Genomic DNA, 22553 nt, shown 5'->3' with positions numbered 1-22553 from the left:
TTGAAGACCGTAAGTTTCTCTGTGGGTTCATTAAAAGCTGTGCTCTTAAAAGATTTGGTATTACCGAGAAAATGCATTGAACTGATTTTCAAATATTCATACTTTATCTGCAGTTTTGCACACCTGTTGCTTCTGCCTGGCTAGTTAAGGATGGCAAGGTAATTCCCATTAGCCTCTTTGATGACACGAGCCACACCTCCAATAGTGATGTCTTAGAAGATGAAGAAGACATAGTGGAAGCTGCGCGAGGAGCTACAGAGTCCAGTGTCTATTTAGGTACAGCACCAACTTTCAAACAAGACATAATCTTTGCATTGTCCAAACCCTTAGTAGACAGATTTTTTCTTTTTCTTTTCTTTTTAGGTGGGTATAATTAATTTAAGCGTTTCAGCAAAAGCCAAAGAACAACATGGTAGAAATCCAAAGTATTGTGTGTTTTGCTTTGGCAGTGGAATATTTGTTGCATCAGTGCATTGTTCTTGACACAAAAGCCATGCATCAATATGAACTGTGCATTTTCATCCTGATACTGTGCATGTTTACTCAGAAGTAAATTCTGTTTAATTCAGTGGGATCTCATTTCTAGTAAGTGTTGGGGGTTAAGTACGACCTTAGCTTATTATTTCAGCTGGAGTTACTAAGCAATGTAAAGTACTGTCCCATTACATACACAAATAGTACGATTTTAACTAAATCCACAAATAGAGAGTAGTTCGATTACAGTAGGCCTTTTCTCTGTTGTCGGTGAATTGCTGATAAGACTTAATGTTTGCCATAGACATGACGTCTTATAAAGTATCTGTCCTTCACTCGCTCTTATTTTCCAGAGTTTCCCCTACTCCTACAGTGGGTGGCTTTCATTCTTTCTAGTGAATTGAAATTCAGAAATATTTGTCTGTGATTCCAACCTTCTACTACTATGTGCACATTCCTGAAAATTAATAAATGAGACTGCTAGATTTTGTTGTAACTAACTTCTTGACCTTCGGTCAAAATTCATTTGGCCTTGGGCTGAAGCATGGAGTATTGCAGTAGCGTTTACTTGTATTTTAAAGTTTTTGTCTCTGGCTTTTCTTATAATTAATGAACCAATCCTCAGAGCTCATGAGTCATGAAGTTGTGAGCTCACTGATTGTCCTTCTTTAGAAGAGGATGACATCCTGGATAGGGTGATTCTTTCCATTGGGTTTTGGGGGGATTTAACAACTAAGTGGAATCTCCAGAGGTTACTTCAGTTTTATACTTCTGCAGATTTTCTTGCTTAAAAGCTGCATAGAGCAAGAATGTTAAATAGTTGCTAGGTTATGAAAATGATTTCATTTCTTAATTAGTTTATTGCACAGTACATGTTTCAGATTCCTAGGTACCGTATTTTTCCGTGGATAAGACTAGGGTTTTTTCCTTTAAAATAATGTCAATAATTAGGGGGCGTCTTATACTTTTGACCATCTCCCCCTCTTTTATTAAATTTGAGTCCCACAAAATAGGGGGGGTATCTTATACATGGGGGCGTCTTATAGGCGGAAAAATACGGTAGATACATGTAATAATATCATCTTACAATGTAGGCAGTGCATCTTTTGCATTGCTCTAGAATTCACGGCTTAGGCGTTTGTATTCTCTTTCCCTCTATTCTTAAAGGTGCACACAAGTAAAATGATAATCCCTGAGATAAATAATGATCTGTGGTTTATTATGCAGGAATGTACAAAGGCCAGCTGTACCTTCAGTCATCAGTCAGAATTTCTGATAAGTTCCCAACCAACCCTAAAGCTTTGGAGTCCAGAAATGATAATGCTGTTATCCCTTTGCCTGTAATCAAGTGGAAACCATTGATTCGTAAGTGATGTTCCTTAGCTTTTTTTCAGATTGAAAGTTGATAGGCCATAAAATTGATAGAGAGTTGTATTATTGTTTTCGAAAGTATATCTTGAACATAGTTGACACGAGATGTCTGATTACTGATGGTGGGGTGTCACGAAACTGCACTCCGAGTGGATTCAAGTGTTTCGTTGAAACTAATTCAAAGCTTTACATCAAGTGTGGGAACCTTTGGCTCTCCAGACATTGCTCTACTACAACAATTCCCATCAGCCCCAGCAAGCTTGGCCAATGGCCAAGAATGATGGGAGTTGTAGTCCAGTAACATCTAGAGGTTCACACGCTCCCCACACTTGCTTTACATAGAAGCTACATTTGCCAGAATACTTGTAAATATTTTAAGACATAACACAGCATGGCATATTATTTTCTAACCTTGTTTACATTTTGAGTGGTGGGAGGGAGTGAAAGCACTGAAAAAGTGCTGGGAATTTTAGCATGCCTGCAAAGCTGTGCTTTGCATTTATTTGTTAATTGATTCTAAGGATAGCCATCTGAAAAAAGTTAATTTCAACTTTAATTCCTTATATTAGACTGTATATTGCTCATTCCAAAGAGCCAACTTAGCTGGCATTATATTTATTCATTAGGTTACTAATTTCAGTACATAAGGCATTTCTAAAAATGGAGGATTTTCCACAGAAAAACTATCACTGCTTATTGAGCTTTCCAGCTGAGGCGTTTTAACGATTGTCAGGTGTACATTTTTTCTGGCAATAGGAAAACTTGAAATTCATAGAACAGGAGTAAGGAACCTTCAGCCTGCAGGCCAGGTGTCTGCCAGGTGATCCAAATTTGGCCTGCAAGGCAACCCCCCCCCAAAAAAGCCCCCAATTACACCCACCTGTCAATCAGTCAGCTGACTGGTGAGGTTCAGTCCTGCTTGGTGCTGCTTTACTAGTATTTTCCCAGTGGGGAATGTGCTAGCAAAGCTGACTGTCTCTCTCCACCATCAGGTCAACTTTCCCGGGTGGGCAGGACCACCCACTTGTCAGTTACCTGTCATCATGATGTGGTACCTGTCTAATGGGGGGGCAACTCCCATCTCTTGCGGGGGTGCAATTAATGCCAGCACCGTCTGTTAAGAGTTTGGGTGTAATCTTTGACACCTCCCTTTCCATGGCTCCTTACCTCTCTCGCCCTGACCTAGCCACTGTGATCCATGTGACGGTCACCTCCAGACTGGATTATTGTAACTCGCTCTACGTGGGGCTGCCCTTGAGACTGACCCAGAAACTCCAGCGGGTGCAGAATGCTGCGGCGAGACTCCTTACGGGGTCCTCGCTGCGAGATCACATTCACCTGGTGCTATACCAGCTGCACTGGCTCCCGGTGGAGTACAGGATCAGGTTTAAGGTGCTGGTTTTAACTTTTAAAACCCTATACGGCATAGGACCCTCATACCTACGGGACTGCCTCTCCTGGTATGTCCCACAGAAGAATTTACGGTCTTCAAATAAAAACATCTTGAAGATCCCAGGCCACAGAGAGGTTAGGCTGGCCTCAACCAGAGCCAGGGCCTTTTTGGCTGTGGCTCCGACCTGGTGGAACACTCTGTCACAAGAGACTAGGGCCCTGCGGGACTTGACATCTTTCCTCAGGGCCTGCAAGACAGAGCTGTTCCACCAGGCCTTTGGTCAGGGCACAGCCTGACTCCCTCCTTTGGCAATCTTCGCAGAGCTCTGTTCCAGTGGTTGCCATCAGTTTGATTTGAGTTAATTTTATAATGAATGATTTTGGTATGTTGTACTATTTTATTGTTCTAAGCTGCCCTGAGCCCGGCTTCGGCTGGGGAGGGCGGGATATAAACAAAATTTATTATTATTATTATTATTATTATTATTATTATTATTATTATTATTAAGTTGGTCCTCAATGTGGAGGAAGATGAAGATCTGGCCCACCAGGCCGAAAAGGTTCCTCACCCCTGCTCTGGATGATGGTAGCCATTTCTAGAAGCACTATTTAGGATTTCTGAAAGGTTTTATGCATGCAGGAATGCTCATTCAAATGTAATGTGTGAAACAGACTCACTCTGAAAATTACGCTTTGTTTCTAGATTCTCCTTCTAGAACTCCTGTGCTGGTGGGATCAGATGAGTTTGACAAATGTCTCAGCAATGACAAGTTTTCTCATGAAGAATACAGTAATGGAGCCCTTTCCGTCCTGCAGTATCCCTATGGTGTGTGTGTGAGCTATGCTTTGTTTTCATCCATGGTTTTGATAGGTGAAACCCCTAGCTCCTTTTTATACTTACAGTAACAAAACCTAGTTAAAATAAATCATGGTATCTGTGGAACCCTAATTGTTAGCCCCTAAATAAATTGAGATGGCTGTCTTCTGAATACAGTGGTACTTGAGGTTACATACGCTTCAGGTTACAGACGCTTCAGGTTACACTCCGCTAACTCAGAAATAGTACTTTGGGTTAAGAACTTTGCTTCAGGATATAAACAAAAATCGTGCAGCAGCGGCGTGGCCCCATTAGCTAAAGTGGTGCTTCAGGTTAAGAACAGTTTCAGGTTAAGAACGGACCTCCAGAATGAATTAAGTTCTTAACCCGAGATACCACTGTACTGGAAGAGTTTGTCAGCCCTATAGAGAACCTCAGCCCAAGGAGGCTTTCTGCATCATTCTTGAAGAGCAGCCTCCATTGCAAAACCCATCTTGAAAGGAAGGAGAGCCACGAGGAAAGTCCACAGGTTCAATCCCTGGTATCTCCAGTTAGGACTAAGAGAGACCTAAAATCCAGGAAAGCCGCTGCTATTTAGCATAGACCAAGTGTGGGGAACCGTTAGCCCTCCAGATGTTGCAGAACTACAATTCCCATCATGCTAGCTGGTTGTAGCTCAGAAACATACAGAGGGCCAAAGATTCCCCACACTTGCTGTAGACTGTACTGAACCAAAAGGACCAATGGTTTGACTTGGTAGTTTTCTATGAGATTTCAAAAATCTTCTAGTATGGTATAGAGCAGGGGTGGCCAACTCTCAAGAGACTGCAATCTACTTTCAGAATTAAAAACTGGCAGTGATCTACCCCCTTTTTTGGGGGGGTTCAGCTCAAAGATGTGCAGCTTTTTTTAAAGGTAAGATATGCCCCGTTTTTTGGGGGGTGGCAGCTCAGAGCTGTTCAGCTTTTTTCAGGGAGGAGGAAAACCCCATTTTTAAAAGGGGTTTAAAAAGCCACTTTTTTGGGGGGAGTTACCTTTTAGGGGGGTTAAAGGCAAGGGGCAAAGTCACTCACAAAAAGATCATTATGGATCAGAACAGCAGCAGAGAGAAAGTTCCATCTTCCCTTACAGAGATGGAGGGCAGGGCAAGGGGGCTTGGCAGGAGTCAGTTTTAGCAACGCTAAGGAAAGGGAGCCAGAGATCGACCGCGATCTACCAAAACCTCGTAGGGATTTACCAGTAGATCACGATCGACCTCTTGGACATCCCTGGTATAGAGAGCCACTGTTCAAAGGACAAAATACCAAAATTCTCACTGGATTTGCCTAAAGTTGAACATATTCTTTAGATTCTAGCCAGTTTCTTTGGCCACTACATGGGGTTTTCACTGGTCAACAACATTTGAAAGGGGAAATTTTATTTATCTAAAGATTAGTACTACCTGGTGGTTTGTAGATTTACGAAAACATTCTTATACCCTTTGTTCATTTTTTAAAAAATATAGATAACGGTTATTTTTTGCCCTACTACACTCGAGAGAGGCACAGACGAAGCACCCAGATCACCGTGAGATTTGCTGACATGAACTATCCACAAAACATCCGCAAAAAAGATCCAGTTCTACTTCTGCACTGGTGGAAAGAAATCATTAGCACCATCATATTATGCATTGTGGCCACAACTTTTATTGTGCGTAGACTTTTCCATCCGCATGTTCGCAATCGAGTAAGTAGAGTGAATCGATTCTTGAAGTGTAACTGCATGTTTTCCCTTTTGAGGCTTTTCATGTTTTAGATTGCATTTATTCAAGTAATGAAATGCAGCGCTTATGAACTGAATACGAGCTTGCTTTGGTTTCACATAAATCAGTAGGTTGTCATAAGAACTGACTACTAGATTGTCTCAGGCACTTGTCCTGATCATTACTTTTAATAGAAATTTATACAACCAGGTAGTTATATCTAGAGCAAGAACTTCCCTTTGAAGTTGTACTTTGAAGCTTCCATGAGTTGCAATGATCATGTTTTCGCAGTTCTAGACGTAGTGATCTTTTTACCTTCCTCTTTTCTAATTATCTGACAAACGGTTGTACAGCATCTAGAGTTTGAGGCAGTTTATAAATGATATAATGTTATTCCAGGTGTCAAGCACGTGGCAATTGCCATGTGCAGTTACGATTTACCCGAGATTGTGAATGATGACACCACTCCCTTGGTGCCTATCCCATATTGCAGCTTAGTTAGTTTTAATTATTTAAAGGTTTTCAGGGCTTCAACAATCCTCTGCTGTGTCACTGCAGAGTGGAAAAGCTCATCTACTATTAGAAGGGTGTGGAAAAATGTTGTTGGCAAACTATTGCTTTGTCCTCAAAGCAACTCCCTGCTATGTTACTGTTACCAAAAACAACTTCCAAATGTTAGCTTATGAAAATCATGTCCTTTCTTTCTCCCCTCCCCCAACTTTTGTGTGTGGTGACCAGGATGTAGCGCTACCTTTTAAATTTTGTTCTGCCATCCTTGTCAATAAAGTTAGTATTGAGCTGCTTCAGTTATAAACAATCTGTTCCTATCTCAGCAGCGGAAGGAGTCTGAAACTCAATGTCAGACGGACAGTAAATATGAACCTGCAGTTGGACAGGCTAAGGATAACAGCTGGGGCGACTTTCAGAACTCTGGATATGTGTCAAGGTAAAAGCAATTACTTTTCTATCCCTTTCTTCTGTGCACCACTCAGAATGTAATGGACTTGCATTCTTTCTGAGTCCCTCTTTCCAAAAGCAATTCTCCTTCTCTGTAAAACTCAACAAGCCATCCCTCAAACTCAGGGGAGCTTTAAAAGCAGCCTCCTACATAGCACAAGGTACAGTTTTTTTAAAGAGGAAATAAGTGGAAAGTGTAGGGACCCGGGTGGCGCCTAGGACTTGCCGATCAGAGCCTAGGACTTGCCGATCAGAAGGTCAGCGGTTCGAATCCCTGCGATGGGGTGAGCTCCCATTGCTTGGTCCCTGCTCCTGCCAACCTAGCAGTTCGAAAGCATGTCAAAGTGCAAGTAGATAAATAGGTACCGCTCTGGCGGGAAGGTAAGCGGCGTTTCCGTACGCTGCTCTGGTTCGCCAGAAGCGGCTTTGTCATGCTGGCCACATGACCCAGAAGCTGTTCACCGGCTCCCACGGCCAATAAAGCCAGATGAGCGTCGCAACCCCAGAGTCGGCCACGACTGGACCTAGCGGTCAGGGGTCCTTTACCTTTAAGTGGAAAGTGTATGCCTCTCTGTTGTTGTGGCTCTGAAACATGGAGTTGGTGCTGTTGGAGGCTTACTTACTTAAAAGATGCCGTTTGTGTGGAAAGGGTTTCCTTAAATAAATAACTAAAAATGCTCTAGCTGCCAGAAGATGTTACATTGGAGTACAGTGTGGTAGGTTTTAGCTCAGTGATAAGAGCACGTGCATTGTGTGCAGAAGGTCCCAGATTCAATCCCTGGTATCTCCAGTTAGGATTGGGGAAGACTCCTGTATGAAACCCTGGAGAGGTGCTCTGAGTCATTGTCAACAGGTAAAGGTGTAAAGGACCCCTGGACGGTTAAGTCCAGTCAAATGTGACTATGGGGTGCGGCGCTCATCTCGCTTCAACAATACCCAGCTGGTCATAGTAATGGGCTGATACGGTGTAAGGAATCTTCCTATGTTTTAAGAGGAATATTTGGCTGAATGTACTTAAACCACTGTTGTGTGCAGAAGTAAACCAAAATACATCTGTAGTACAGTGGTACCTCTATTTATGGGCGCGATCCGTTCCGGGTTGCCGTTTGCACCCCAAAAAGTCCGTAAGTAGACCGTCGCTTATGCGCGTGACGCGATAGAGCACTCCTGCGCATGCGCACAGATCACACATGCACAAAGCGGCAAACCTAGAAGTAAACACTTCCCGGTTTGCCGCGTTCGTAACCTGAAAAAACACAACATGAAGCAAACACAACTCGACATATGACAGTATTTTAGATGAACTGCTAATCATTATCATAATAATCAAATCTTAATCACAAGCATTTTCCTTTCTTTCTTTTGCAGATATCTAACCGACTTTGAGCCAATTCAGTGTCTGGGTCGTGGAGGATTTGGAGTAGTGTTTGAAGCCAGAAATAAAGTGGATGACTGCAACTACGCTATTAAAAGAATTCGTCTTCCAAATAGGTGAGTAAATGTCTTTTATTTTCTAGTTTCCTTTCCGTGATGCATCTCTAGGTGGCACTGTGGTCCACATGTCAGTCCTACTTGGTCTCATCCTAGGACATGTCTTGCACACCAAAAGAATTCCTGGGGCATTGTTGAACATTTTCTTAGGTACTTTTTCTCATCCCAACAAAGCAGAAAGAAAAATGTGTTAATAATAAGTTGCTGCACCTGTTGTTTACAAAGTGTACCTCTAGTGTGGTGTCCACACACCAGAGCATGAGACTCGAGGTAGAATTTTGTCTTTCATAAATTAAAATAACCATGGCAGTTAAAAGTTTTTCCAGTTCATCCCCCCGCAGAGAACTGACTTCTTCTTTAATTTACATTATGACTCTTTCAATTTTAGGGAATTGGCTCGTGAGAAGGTGATGCGTGAAGTCAAAGCATTAGCAAAACTTGAACATCCTTGTATTGTTCGCTATTTCAATGCATGGCTGGAAGCGCCACCTGAAAGCTGGCAGGAAAGAATGGACAAACTGTGGCTAAAAGACGAAAGGTATCACTTTCAGTTCCTGGAAAGTCTCTGGAAAGTTTTACATTTCCCTGGAAAGTATTGTACTCCAACTGCAAGAAATGAGAAAGCTCTATATTTCTGCACTGCAACTTCTAGTTTGTATAAAAATTGTCTATTGTTCTATGAGTCCTTGTTTAGCTGTCCCTATCTTCTACCAGATTTGTTTTGCACTAGCTTTTAAAATATAATATGCATGTACTTGGACAGCCTCTCGGCTGGCTCATCTTACTGCTTTGTTTCAAAACTTCTGTTTTTTCTTTATGGTCTTTATGCAAGTACACATACAGGACCTGCATCTGCACAGGAAACAGGACATGGTCTCAGGCAAATTATGCAGCCGTGCTGTAGAAGCTAAGCAGGCTTTGGTCTGGCTAGTGCCTGGGTGGGAGATTTACCTGAGAACCTCCACTTTGAAATCCATGATGGAAGAAAAGTGAGATGTTAAAACAAATAATCAGACACTTCTAGAGTTTAAAAAGGTGGGAGAAACTACACCCCCTCCCTTTAGGAGAAGTTTCAGAGGAGCCTCATGGAGAATTTTCTCTTGAGCTTTTGTGGGCTTTTCCCCCTGTAAGTTATTTCTTAGGCCTTCAGTAGCCATGAGAACTGCCTGGCCTTGCATGTACTATGGCACCTTTTAAAACTCTCATTGCTGTGGGATAAAGGTCCCCAGTCCCTAGGAACAACAAGCCTTTCTTCTTGGGAGAGGAGCAAAGGGTGGTATTGTGCATTTTCTGCCTCAGGTTTACTAAGCAGGCTTGATTAAATAGTACTCTGCACTTTGTTGCTTTGTGGGAATGGGCTTTAAAAACCTGCAATGGCTTTTGGACAGAGATTGTCTCCTGACCCTGATGCTGGCATTTCTGCTTTCTGAGGTTTGAGGCCTTCGAGTTCTGAGACTTCTTTAGTACAACCTTCAGCACAGCCTGGATTCTCAAATGGGATTCTATCGGCATCATTGACCCTTGTGTGGCAAGGGTCCCCGGACGTTTCACCGTCTATTGATCCCTGTGCCACCACTATTTCTCGCCGCCACCACCCAGGCCCTACCTGGTACAATACTGAGTCCAGTCAGGGTTTAAATTGGAACATAAACTTCTGTTTATTTATTGCAGTTTAACAAGCATGCGGTTTCATAAACGGTATCGGTCAATTACATTCATGGGGTGCCTATCCAGACCTATAACTTCCGCTACCTGCTCTCACTCACCAAACCACCTCTCAGATATTTACTTGTCTTCCTAGCCCCTAACTGTTCCTGACTCAGTTTATTTCGCTACATAACTCAACCTACCCACAAACTCTATCCCAATTCACTCCCACTCTAACCAGCCACCCAACTCCCAATGAACTCCTCAACGAACTCCTCCCTTTGCCCCTCCCAGAACTGGTTTTATAGTCCCTCTGACTCCACCCCCCTGGGTCCTGATTGGGTAACCTGTTTAACTATTTCACCTCCAGCACCCTCATATGTTAACGTCACATGACCCTGGCATGACCCAATCTGCTGGCTTTTGGACAGGGATTGTCTCCTGACCCTGATTCTGGCATTTCTGCTTTCTGAGGTTTGAGGCCTTCGAGTTCTGAGACTTCTTTAGTGCAACTTTCAGCACAGCCTGGATTCTCAAATGGGATTCTATCGGCATCATTGACCCTTGTAAGCTCTGTGCATTGTTTGGGCTTGAAGGAATATTGTAAAAACTATGTAGTCAAAGCCCAGGGACTTAGCTGTGACCTAGGCAACCGACAGTGGCTTGGACACTGACTCAGAGGAAGAAGGGCAAGCTGAGTCAGTTGCACAACCCACTTACGGAATATCTGAGCCTGAGTGCAGATGGAATGATAAGAAGAACATTGAATGAATGTCAAATGAAGTGATGATTAATAAATAGAAGACATGAAAAATATTTAAGACATGCCTGCAATGGGCACCATGCCTCTGAATGTGGGAGAATACACCCCTTCATGCACAATGAGCATTTTTGGCTTCTGTGGTTACCAGGACATGGGATCCAAGTATCTCAAAGTGCTCCAAAGCTACTGAGTGGCATCATTTGCACATAACAAGAAGTATAAAAACAATGCTAGTATCTTTGGCCCACCAAAACTTTGCATGCCGACTCATGGTGCTCATTTGCACCTGGGCTGCTACTTCTTTGTGCAGTAGAAGCTTTCAGACCCTATTTAACCTTGGGGTATGGTACTTTTGAAGGGATGCGGGTGGCGCTGTGGGTTAAACCACAGAGCCTTGGGATTGCCGATCAGAAGGTCGGCGGTTCGAGTCCCCGCAACAGGGTAAGCTCCCGTTGCTCGGTCCCTGCTCCTGCCAACCTAGCAGGTCGAAAGCACGTCAAAGTGCAAGTAGATAAATAGGTACCGCTCCGGCGGGAAGGTAAACGGTGTTTCCGTGCGCTGCTCTGGTTCGCCAGAAGTGGCTTAGTCATGCTGGCCACGTGACCCGGAGGCTGTACGCCAGCTCCCTCGGCCAGTAAAGTGAGATGAGCGCCGTAACTCCATAGTTGTTTGCAACTGGACCTAACGGTCAGGGGTCCCTTTACATCTATGGTACTTTTGAACTTGTAGAAGCTAGGTACTCAGAAATCATATATGGCTGCATAGGATGCATTGCCTTTAGTTGCCCCCGTTGATTTTGGAACATGACCTGGATCTGGCTATCTCCTCCCTGCCTCTTCACTTTTCTGCTTATCAGCCTATTGCTGTTCAATTTATTACTACTCAGTGTGGTCTCATCTTCTGAAATTATTTTGTAACTCCCATTCTCCTGCCTATGTGTCCATCCCTTTATGGAGCTTGGGCTTAACTTGCAGCTGCCTGTTTTAGCCTCTGGCTACCTGTGAACCGCAGTTATGTCTCACAAAACTGCTTTTTTGGGTTGTTATCATTTTGGCAGAATGTTGCAGGCTCTTTGCTCAAGTGCAACTAGTCATCACTTTTGAATCGGGACTTGGTCCTTCCTGTGTTCTTTTCTGACGCTAGGAATGATGTGGAGTGGACATTCCACATTTTGGACGTTCAAACATTTGGCAAGACAGCATCCTTTTGGTCCATTCTATATGCATGTGTTCGGAATGGTGGTCCCTGTAGTGTTTTCAGCTGATTAGTATTCACTCACCACCAGTAAGCCAGCCAGCTACTCTGCCATATGTGTGCCTGTAAGAAACTTCAAACAAGGCAAGACAGGTTGCTTACTTGTAAGGAAGATTCTTTGACTGTCTTCTGTTCAGTTACTCCTTCCCCCCGCAGGCTCTCTTTTCAGCTGGTCTTCACACTCCAGAAGTGGGTACTTCGGAATGGGAAGGCACTCACTCACCTGCGCAGCAAGGCACAGGCGTAATGTAGTGAACTTCTTTCTCCAGGGAAGGGGTAACAATCTCCCACCATTTTTAGCTTTAGAAGTTTCCAGGATGCTGCTCTGTGGAGCTGCAATTTCTGTATGTGTACCTTTGCAGAAGGCCACTTGAAGAATGTGCGTTACAGGTAAGTAACCTGCACTTATTTCCAATAGAAGGTGACTGCGGCACACTGTAGACTTAGAAATGGCTTATAAGGAATTGACTTACAGGGGAACCTAGAACAGATTGAAGGTTAGGGATAAGCAAACATTGGCTATCTCAAATTTGTTTTTGCACAAAGTAAGTTAAAATTTTGACTATATTGCTTTTTAAAGAATTACCTGCCCTAGATTCTTTAATAGGGGGAGATTAGAAAAGGGGTGAGGATGTAACCTGATGCTGTGTCCTGTCCAATCAGTGATGTGGTTTTCTGGAACATTTGGTGGTAGGAGTGCCACCTCACAGGGAAGTATCAAAAGGGTTCAGGGGGACATTCCTTGTTATACTGTCCATAGGTAAGTTACAGATAGGTAGCCGTGTTGGTCTGCCATAGTCAAAACAAAAATTTTTTTTCCTTCCAGTAGCACCTTAAAGACCAACTAAGTTAGTTCTTGGTATGAGCTTTCGTGTGCATGCACACTTCTTCAGATACACTGAAACAGAAGTTGCCAGATCCCTCTATATAGTGAGACGGTGGGGAGGGGTATTACTCAGAAGGGTGGTGGGAATGGGTGATTGGCAGATAGCTGTGATGAGCCTGTTGACGACTCTTAACGACTGCAATAGGTCTTACAGGAAAAAGCAAGGGGTGAGAAGGTGAAAAATGGCTTTGTCATGTATAATGAGATAAGAATCCAATGTCTTTGTTCAGACCAGGTCTCTCCATGGTTTTAAGTTTGGTAATGAGTTGCAATTCAGCAGCTTCTCTTTCCAGCATGCACACGAAAGCTCATACCAAGAACTAACTTAGTTGGTCTTTAAGGTGCTACTGGAAGGAAAAAAAATTTTTGTTTTGTCCATAGGTAAAAAAAAGGTAAAACGCTGATGGTTGAAAAAATAATGGTGAAAAAATATTTGATGGTGGTTCCCAGTAGCTGGTGACAGTTTTCTTTATATTAGTTTAACTTGTTTATACTTCTACAGTATTTTGAGAAAGAAAATCCAAAGCTATGCTGATACTGTTCTTTAGGTAATGCATTTTTAAATGACCAAAAGTTTTGTAATGTTCTGTTCTTTTTTTTTTTTTAATTAAGTACTGATTGGCCACTCAGTTCTCCCAGCCCAATGGAAGTGCCATCATTTAAAATTAGAACTGAGCCATTCTCTGCAAAGGAACACATTGAAGTTATTGCTACATCTGTAGAAAGGAAGACCTTGCTTTCTGTTGGGATACCTTGTGGCCAATCGGATTCATCAGAGAGCCAGTTCTCCCCTTTGGAATTCTCTGCCATTGATAACGGAGACTTGAGCCAGTTGGCAGATCCTGTGTCAAACATGCAAGACAGCTTCCTTGCCGACTGTGATATGGAGGGTAGTACTGTTGATGAAAATGATCCTGGAAACTCCTTTGAACTTTGTCTTCCAGCCATGCCAACAGTGAGAGTGAGGGAGAGGACCTCTTCGTCTATTGTCTTTGAAGACTCCGGTTGTGATAATACTTCTAGTAAAGAAAGCAACACGGACGGCTCACTTGACAATAGCCACTGTGAGGATAAAGCAACAAGCACAAAAGGATCTAGTAACAAGAAGTCCTCTTCAACAAGCCCTTTGTCTGTTTCTCCGCCAAGACCAACGACCTTAAGTCTAGACTTCTCTAAGAACTCTGCACAAAAAGCCATGCCGACCACTCCAAAAGTGTACCTTTACATTCAGATGCAGCTCTGTAGGAAAGAAAACCTCAAAGACTGGATGAACAGAAGATGTACGATAGAGGAGAGAGACAGGACAGATTGCCTGCTCATCTTTCTACAGATAGCAGAAGCTGTTCAGTTTCTGCATGGGAAAGGGCTAATGCATCGGGACCTCAAGGTTTGTACCGGAAAACAACACCGTTGACTATAAACTTTCAGTTCCTTAGCACAAGCTGGTTAGGAGTCTGCATGTGCATGCTTGGGAACCCCATGAATTGTGTTCATTGCTCTTTGCCCTTTAAAGGTAAAGGTACCCCTGCCGGTACGGGCCAGTCTTGACAGACTCTGGGGTTGTGCGCTCATCTCACTCTAGAGGCCGGGAGCCAGCGCTGTCCGGAGACACTTCCAGGTCACGTGGCCAGCGTGACGAAGCTGCTCTGGCGAGCCAGCGCAGCGCACGGAAAAGCCGTTTACCTTCCTGCTAGAAAGCGGTCCCTATTTATCTACTTGCACCCAGGGGTGCTTTCGAACTGCTAGGTTGGCAGGCGCTGGGACCAAGCAACGGGAGCGCACCCCGCCGCGGGGATTCGAACCGCCGACCATGCGATCGGCAAGTCCTAGTCGCTGAGGTTTTACCCACAGCGCCACCCGCGTCCCTTTGCCCTTTAGCAGAGTATCAAATGAGGGATTAGTGTGGCTGACCCAGAGTCCAAACTGGGAACTGTAGCACAATGCTCCCACAGTAGTTGCTACATCTTCCTTGTGCAACTTCACTCTGTTTGATTTAAGATACAGTGGTACTTCGGGTTACATACACTTCAGGTTACAGACATTTCAGGTTACAGACTCTGCTAACCCAGAAATAGTGCTTCAGGTTAAGAACTTTGCCTCAGGATGAGAACAGAAATTGTGCTCCAGCAGTGCGGCAGCAGCGGGAGACCCCATTAGCTAAAGTGGTGCTTCAGGTTAAGAACAGTTTCAGGTTAAGAACGGACCTCCGGAACGAATTAAGTACTTAACCCGAGGTACCACTGTACAGCTTCAAGGAACTGCTGTTCTGACATGACCTTAAGAAACCATTGTTCTCTTTGAAATGTACTTGATAGGATCTGAAGCAGTTGGTTACATCGATTCAGATTTCTTTCTCCATATGATTATTTCTTCTTGTGCATTCTACCTGCATCAGAGCATCCTTCCTGTTCATTAGTTGTAGATGTGTGTTACACGTGCAGCTTAAGCTTTCAGTTGTTCCCCTTTGTATATCTTCGCATGTCCCTTCATCCTCTAGCATGTCTATAAACTGAAAAGTATCTGAGAAGGAGTATTTTCAAGGCAGTGTGATTTAAGAGGGAGCTTAGTCAAATTCAGAGTCGACCCATTCAATGCATGCCTTACTTGGTGGGCCTTCTCTGAGTAGAACTAAGTTGACTACAATCCCAAAACTTGTAATAGCAGGTTCCCCATTTTATTGGGCACTAGAGTATTTATTTCTGGCTTATGCACTTAAGTAAAGAACCCCTCACCATTAGGTCCAGTCGTGGCTGACTCTGGGGTTGTGGCGCTTATCTCGCTTTATTGGCCGAGGGAGCCGGCGTACAGCTTCCGGGTCATGTGGCCAGCATGACTAAGCTGCTTCTGGCGAACCAGAGCAGCAAACAGAAACGCTGTTTACCTTCCCACCGTAGCAGTACCTATTTATCTACTTGCACTTTGACTAAGCCACTTCTGGCGAACCAGAGCAGTGCACAGAAACGCCGTTTACTTTCCTGCTGGAGCAGTACCTATTTATCTACTTGCACTTTGACGTGCTTTCGAACTGCTAGGTTGGCAGGAGCAGGGACCGAGCAACGGGAGCTCACCCCATCGCGGGGATTCGAACCGCCGACCTTCTGATCGGCAAGTCCTAGGCTCTGTGGTTTAACCCACAGTGCCACCCGCGTCCCAAATGTTGTAGGGGTCAGCAAATTAGGAAAATGTATTGACACAATTGAACAGGACCTGCTAGAGGTGGACAGCAAGCTAGGTCTTACTTAATATATTGACTTGGTCCTCCACGTGCTCACCGGATCTGTTTTTCTTCTAGCCCTCCAACATATTTTTCACAATGGATGACATAGTAAAAGTTGGGGATTTCGGGCTTGTGACTGAAATGGACCAAGACGAAGAAGACAACTCTGTTCTAACACCAATGCCAGCTTATGACAGGCACACGGGGCAAGTTGGGACCAAGCTCTACATGAGCCCAGAACAGGTGCGCTCTATGCCTTGGTTTTAATCAGCAGAGCTAAATGCCACTTTAATTATTAAAACCTAGATGCTAAAACAGCTTATTGACTGTAAATATGAACTGTGAACCAGGAAGCTGTTTTTTTTTTTTTTTAATCTTGTCTCGGGTACAAGCTAACTGAGTGACATTGGACAAACAACTCTTTTTTTGCCAGTCTCAGCACTCCTCTACAATATGGGAATAGGGACCTCCGGGTATAAGGTGGTATATAAATTCAATAAATAAAAATAATAATATTTCTGATCCATTTACAAGGTTGTAGTGAGGATTGCTGAGAGTGTGTGTGGTGTATGTGCAACCTTTTCAGGCTTTAAATATTATATTGGCTTTCATTACATTCATTGGTGGCAGGTTTTTAAAAATTCTGTACACTGGAGAATCATATAACTTCAACTTTTTGTAAATGTAGAATAATGTTTTAAAATATTTCTGGGTGTCATTACGTGTTTTCAGACAGTTGTTGTTGTTTAGTCGTGTCCGACTCTTCGTGACCCCATGGACCAGAGCACGCCAGGCACTCCCGTCTTCCACTGCCTCCCGCAGTTTGGTCAAACTCATGCTGGTAGCTTCGAAAACACTGTCCAACCATATCGTCCTCTGTGGTCCCCTTCTCCTTGTGCCCTACATCTTTCCCAACATCAGGGTCTTTTCCAGGGAGTCTTCTCTTCTCATGAGGTGGCCAAAGTATTGGAGCCTCAGCTTCAGGATCTGTCCTTCCAGTGAGCACTGTATAGGGTGTCAAGGAACAGATATTTGCAAGTGTGGCCTGCAATAAAACATTGCAGTGTGAAGTGCCCCTGTTTCCTGTCCAGCCAGCCATACCTTCTTGCCTGATAGTCCATCCTGTCCCTGCTATCCATTCACCCTTCAAGGGACTCTTAGTGGATGCGCTGTCCTCACTGGTCTGTTTTGAGCCGGAGTCCCTTAGGGTTCTTTCTGAAGATGCTTATCTCTGCAGCCTCATGGTACCCCTGAACATCCCAATCTCTTCTCAGTTGGTGCCACTTGGTTACAGTTTATTAGAGGGAGAGTTACTGTTGCGAATAACGTTTTATTCGAAAATACACACCATGGCTTGGTGTATATGTGTGAAGGGGTTTCCCACATTCCTCAGTTTTGTTGCATGTATTAGTTGGCTGCTGTTATGAAGTAGATTTTTGAGTTACAGGCCTAGTAAGTCTGTACCATTTTCAGGCTCTTCAAGTAATTGTGGTGTCTTACAGTGAAATTATTATCCATTAACGTTTATTAAAACCAGCTAAAGATGATTAGATATCGGCTGATACACAGTTCGCTCCAATTCTGTATATTTTGTTGGGTTTGGTCAGAGACAGGTGTAGGAAGGAATAATTGTGGCCTGTGTGAGTTCCAAAGATCCAATTGCTTGACCACCCCTGTTTTTGTCTTGAATTCTCTAGGTCTATGGAAACGCTTATTCACACAAAGTGGATATCTTTTCTTTGGGGCTGATCTTGTTTGAGCTCCTTTACCCTTTCAGCACTCAAATGGAGAGAGTCCGGGTAGGTACCTCCTGCTAGAAGCTATCCTTCTCTCTTCCCAGTGAGAAAGTAGATTTTAACTTAGCAATAAGCTAAAAGTTGGGTGTGCAGAATACTACAGAATCATTGGCATGGAGTTGTGGGTTTACAATATCGCTGGAGAAGCAAACTAAATACACCTCGGGTGTTCTGGAGATACCATAGGCAGGGACACCCGTCAAAGTCTGTTGCCATGTGGATTGTAGACTACGCCAAGTGCTCAAACTGAGCCCAAGTTGGGGCTGGTTTTCATATCAGTTTTTTGTATTGTATACTTTTGAAAGCTTGTACGATATAAAGGGAATGATGGTTGCAATACCTATTTTGGGAAACTTTCTTGCACCAGAAGCAAGATGTGACTTTTCATAATTATCCCCATGGTACATTTTAAATGCTTCTGTGTTAATGATCTCTCCACTATCACCACCCCAAAATAAGGAGCATAACAATGGGCCTTTGCTCTGGTAATTGCTGGTCTTGATTTTGTAAATTCTTCTTTTTTAAATATGTTTGTCCACTAAAGGGAAACCCCCAAATGTTACATATAAAAAGGATACGAGCTTCCATGGAACCTGAAATGTGTATTAAACCCAAAAGCATTAAATGGGGGGGGGAGAGAGAGACTGGATCCAGCACAGTGCCTGCTCCCCTCCTTCAGTAAACAGCTCTCCTGGGTTGGCCATCCATAGAATTGTAGAGATGGGGGTCACCCCAGGGATCATCTAGTCCAACCCCTTGTAATGCAGGAATCTGAACTACAGCATCCATGGCAGTTACTGTGACCACCTATTGGCAGTCAAATGAACTGCAAAGTGTGATGGCACCTTGCATTTTTATGTATCCAGGACAGGGGTCAGCAACCTTTTTCAGCTGTGGGCCAGACTCTATTTTGGGGGCGGGGGAGGAGAAATGAACGAATTCCTATGCCCCAGAAATAACCCAGAGATGCATTTTAAATAAAAGCACACATTCTACTCATGTAAAAAAACGCTGATTCCTGCACCGTCCGCAGGCTGGATTGAGAAGGTGATTGGTTTTCATTCTAAAACTCAATGTGTGATGGGATAAATAACAGAGGTAGTGCTATAACAACAACAACAACAAAACAACAAAACAACAACAACAACAACAACAACAATTAATAAATAACAATAATAACAATAATAATAAATAACAATAATAACAATAATAATATATTACTTATACCTGGCTGGGCCTCCCCAGCCACTCTGGTCGGCTCCCAACAGGATATTAAAAACACAATAAAACATCAAACATTAAAAACTTCCCTAAACAAGGCTGCCTTCAGGTGTCTTCTAAAAGTCAGATAGTTGTTTATTTTCTTGTCATCTGATGGGAGGGCGCCACCACCGAGAAGGCCCTCTGCCTGGTTCCCTGTAACCTCACTTTTCACAGGGAGGGAACCACCAGAAGGCCCTCGGCACTGCGAGAAATGCGGGGCAGCTTACATAGTTTAGGATCTGCATGATTCTGTGCACTGTGGAAAATGTGATTTCTGCTTTTGTTATCTAAAGAAGTATAGTTCAGGGCTTCACACTAAAGCAAGTGTATGGCTTGTAAAGAACAATGTTTCAAATGACAATACAGAGGCTTAATTTTTTTTTCTTGTTACAGACATTGAGCGAAGTAAGGAATTTGACTTTCCCTCCACTCTTCATTCAGAAATATCCACAGGAGGTAAGTTTTAATATAACTTTGGTCTGGTTGTGTGGTTTATTTTCAAACTTTGCTTGGATTATAATTTTAAGCTGTGGATTTTTTTTTTATCTTGGGGGATAACATTTTAACAAGCCGAAATAAATAATGGTGGTGCATCACTTCATTAGAAAATTCACATGTCTTATTGTGATTTCAAAAGGGAACGATTTTTATCATGACGTCAATTGATGTTAGTGAAATAAGTCCTTAAGAAATAAATGTTGAAAGGGATTCCATTGCATCTTATTTAGGCTTCATTTCTGGTTTATGCTTGCTCTCCTAACACTAGTACTGTGTGTCGTTAAATCATTTATTTAAGACTGGCACCGCATTAAAATTAATGTATTTTGCCCACCCTTTTATTTGCTATGCACAAGCAATCCAGTCCTTTTAATTACCGATTTAAGTATTCCCAGTCACATGCTTATGTAGTCAAAACTGCACCAGCAGTTTTCTATCTTAGCTTCAGAGATAGAAATATCAGGTACCTCCCTACCATCCGTTGGGCAAAAACTTAAGTTAATTATAATTCATTTCATTGAGCAAATGGTTCATTTTTGTAAAAAATCCCTTAGAGTTTTGCAAAGGAAAAAAGGAGTCTTAAGACCTCCAAGAGAAGTACCGTATTTTTCGTCCCATAGGACGCTCCGTCCCATAGGATGCACCTAGTTTTTTGGGGGGGAAATAAAGGAAAAATTTTTTTCCTTTATTTCCCCCCCAAAAGCAGGTTGGGGAAACCGAACCAGGTCGGGGAACAGCAGGATGGCGGTGCTGCGCCTCCCCGCTGTCCCCCGAGCTTGTGGGGCTGGCCGATGTCCGCCCGGCGCGAGGGGCGCCCTGCTTCAGGGCGCCCCGTCCACTGGGCGGCTGGCTGCTATCCGCAGCATGGGAAGCCCTGCGGGGAACTCCTGCAGGGCTCCCCACGCTGCGGAAGTATGCCCGGCGCGAGGGGCGCTCTGCTTCACGGCGCCCCTCCCGCTGGGCGACAGGCTGCTATCCGCAGCCTAGACAGCCGAGGCTGCGGATGTCTTCCCGAAGCGCCAGGTGCTCTGCTTTCAGGGCGCCCGACGCTCCGGGAAGCAGGCTGCTATCCGCAGCCTAGACAGCCCTGCGGGACCTCCCGCTTCAGCGAAAGCCTGCATTCGCCCCATAGGACGCACCCAGATTTCCCCTTCATTTTTGGAGGGGGAAAAGTGCGTCCTATAGGGCGAAAAATACGGTAGGTAATAAATAAAACAGGTGCCATATTTTTCACTCCATAAGACGCACCCGACCATAAGACGCATCTAGTTTTAGAGAAGGAAAACAAGAAAAAAAATCTCTCCATCTCTGTGCAGCACCTCTCCAGCGAAGCAGGAAGAGAAACGGAAGGGACTCCGTTTCTCCTCCCACTTTGCTGAAGGGGCGCTGCGCCGCTCTCCCTCTCTGCGCAGCACCATTTGCTTCATAAGACGAACACACATTTCCCCTTACTTTTTAGGAGGAAAAAAGTGCATCTTATGGAGCGAAAAATACAGTATTTAATCACTGGAATTTAAAAATAAAAGATTGAGAAGCCCAAATTGCTTCTCAAATGCAGTGCAAAGGCAGTCTTTGCATTTCTTTTGTAGTCGGGAAGGAGACTAGAGCTGAGGATAACTGAAAACATCTCCACTGTCTGAAATCTCACAGATTCCCCCTATTTTCCATTTAGTATGCAATGGTAAAACACATGCTGTCTCCAAGCCCTACGGAAAGACCAGAGGCTGCAGACATCATCGAAAACCCTTTATTTGAAGATGTCGAGTTCCCAGCAACGCCAGTGCTCAGGCAAAGGTCACGGACAATGAGTACATCCGGAATGAAACATTCAAGATAGCTGAGTAAACAAGATGGCACAATTATTATGAGCACACTGGACAGATCTCAGAGCGGTCACCCAGCAGGGTAATCCAGCATCAAGCAATGTCACTGGAATATTCCTGCTCAGAGCTTTATTTTCTCATTTCAGTTTTATGCACAAAATTATCATGGGACGAAGCTAATCGTTTCTGTTTAACGCTTTTCAGATGACTTTCACACCATAACTTGGCCTACCTTAGCTGCAATACACCCTTTGGTGTTTGGATTGTGCTAATATTTTCTAGGGAATTTGGAAAGGACGCCTGTTATGTAAATAGAATTAAATTCTGTATTTTTATAGAACCAAGTGGTCTCTCTAACTCTGACATCTAGGTCCTGATTACATTCATTTAAGACATGAAGACCTTTAAAACAAGCTTAAAATATATAATAAAAACCCTCTATATTTTGTCCCTGGAGGATAAAGTAAGAATAGTTTTACTATTGGTAGCCAGTTCTAGAGCAAATGGTGATTTGTTTCTACACAGTAGAAGTTATTGAAAAGTGTTTAGATGAAGATGGAAGAAGATTTAGTAATAAAAAATCTGGTTGAACCTGGGTTCGAATTACAACAATAACAAATTAAGCATTAATTCTTTATTATTTTTTGTATTTCCTGGATGTAGCATCCACTGTAATCTTGCAGGCTTGTGGTAATCATTCTGACACATTTCTTTACCAGGATGTTATTGCTTAATAACACCCTTTTCTCACTGTAAATATGTTAATTTTATTTATAAAATGGCAAGATCAATCCATTTGGGTTGGCGGTGTACAGTATGCACTTGGAACAATTGTTAGGTGCATTTAATTACTGTGACTTTTTTCAAGTCTGATTTAATAAAGTCTTTTTTTATTTAGATGCAGTTTTTTCCCCCTCCCCTTAAATAATAACCAGTGTAACTCCTTTTGCCGTTTTCCATTGGCTGCAATCCAAAGAGCCATGCATCTTTGCCAAATATTTCTCTGTCTCACAGGTGGATCGCATCCTTCACATTGTACCTAACTCTGGAGGGTTACTCAAGCCATACTAACCTTTTCTTTTGCAGGAAGAAGAACTGAAAACATCCCGTAGCACAAATGACCTTTTGGATCCTAGACAGTATATTCTGATTTCTGCTGCCAT

General features: G+C 43.3%; 1 protein-coding gene across 2 annotated transcripts in view; it reads left to right on the top strand.

Annotated features, from left to right (window-relative positions):
• The window catches only part of EIF2AK3 (eukaryotic translation initiation factor 2 alpha kinase 3), a 42281-nt gene extending 19994 nt beyond the window's left edge, over nucleotides 1–22287 (top strand). The window contains exons 6-17 of one of the 2 annotated variants that reach the window (XM_053363034.1): nucleotides 114–276; nucleotides 1702–1839; nucleotides 3941–4063; nucleotides 5559–5779; nucleotides 6632–6741; nucleotides 8121–8243; nucleotides 8632–8781; nucleotides 13406–14180; nucleotides 16086–16253; nucleotides 17708–17809; nucleotides 19463–19525; nucleotides 21240–22287. In XM_053363034.1, the coding sequence (XP_053219009.1) occupies nucleotides 114–276; nucleotides 1702–1839; nucleotides 3941–4063; nucleotides 5559–5779; nucleotides 6632–6741; nucleotides 8121–8243; nucleotides 8632–8781; nucleotides 13406–14180; nucleotides 16086–16253; nucleotides 17708–17809; nucleotides 19463–19525; nucleotides 21240–21404 (2301 nt within the window). In that variant the 3' untranslated portion in view covers nucleotides 21405–22287. Of the gene's footprint in view, nucleotides 1–113; nucleotides 277–1701; nucleotides 1840–3940; nucleotides 4064–5558; nucleotides 5780–6628; nucleotides 6742–8120; nucleotides 8244–8631; nucleotides 8782–13405; nucleotides 14181–16085; nucleotides 16254–17707; nucleotides 17810–19462; nucleotides 19526–21239 lie in introns of both variants that reach the window. The other variant, XM_053363033.1, reaches the window with a different exon arrangement.
• Nucleotides 22288–22553: the final 266 nt, after the last annotated feature.

This window comes from Podarcis raffonei, chromosome 13, assembly GCF_027172205.1.
Source record: "Podarcis raffonei isolate rPodRaf1 chromosome 13, rPodRaf1.pri, whole genome shotgun sequence".
NCBI lineage: Eukaryota > Metazoa > Chordata > Lepidosauria > Squamata > Lacertidae > Podarcis > Podarcis raffonei.
The sequence above is the reverse complement of the archived record's forward strand: the minus strand, read 5'-3'. Positions and strand labels throughout refer to the sequence as shown.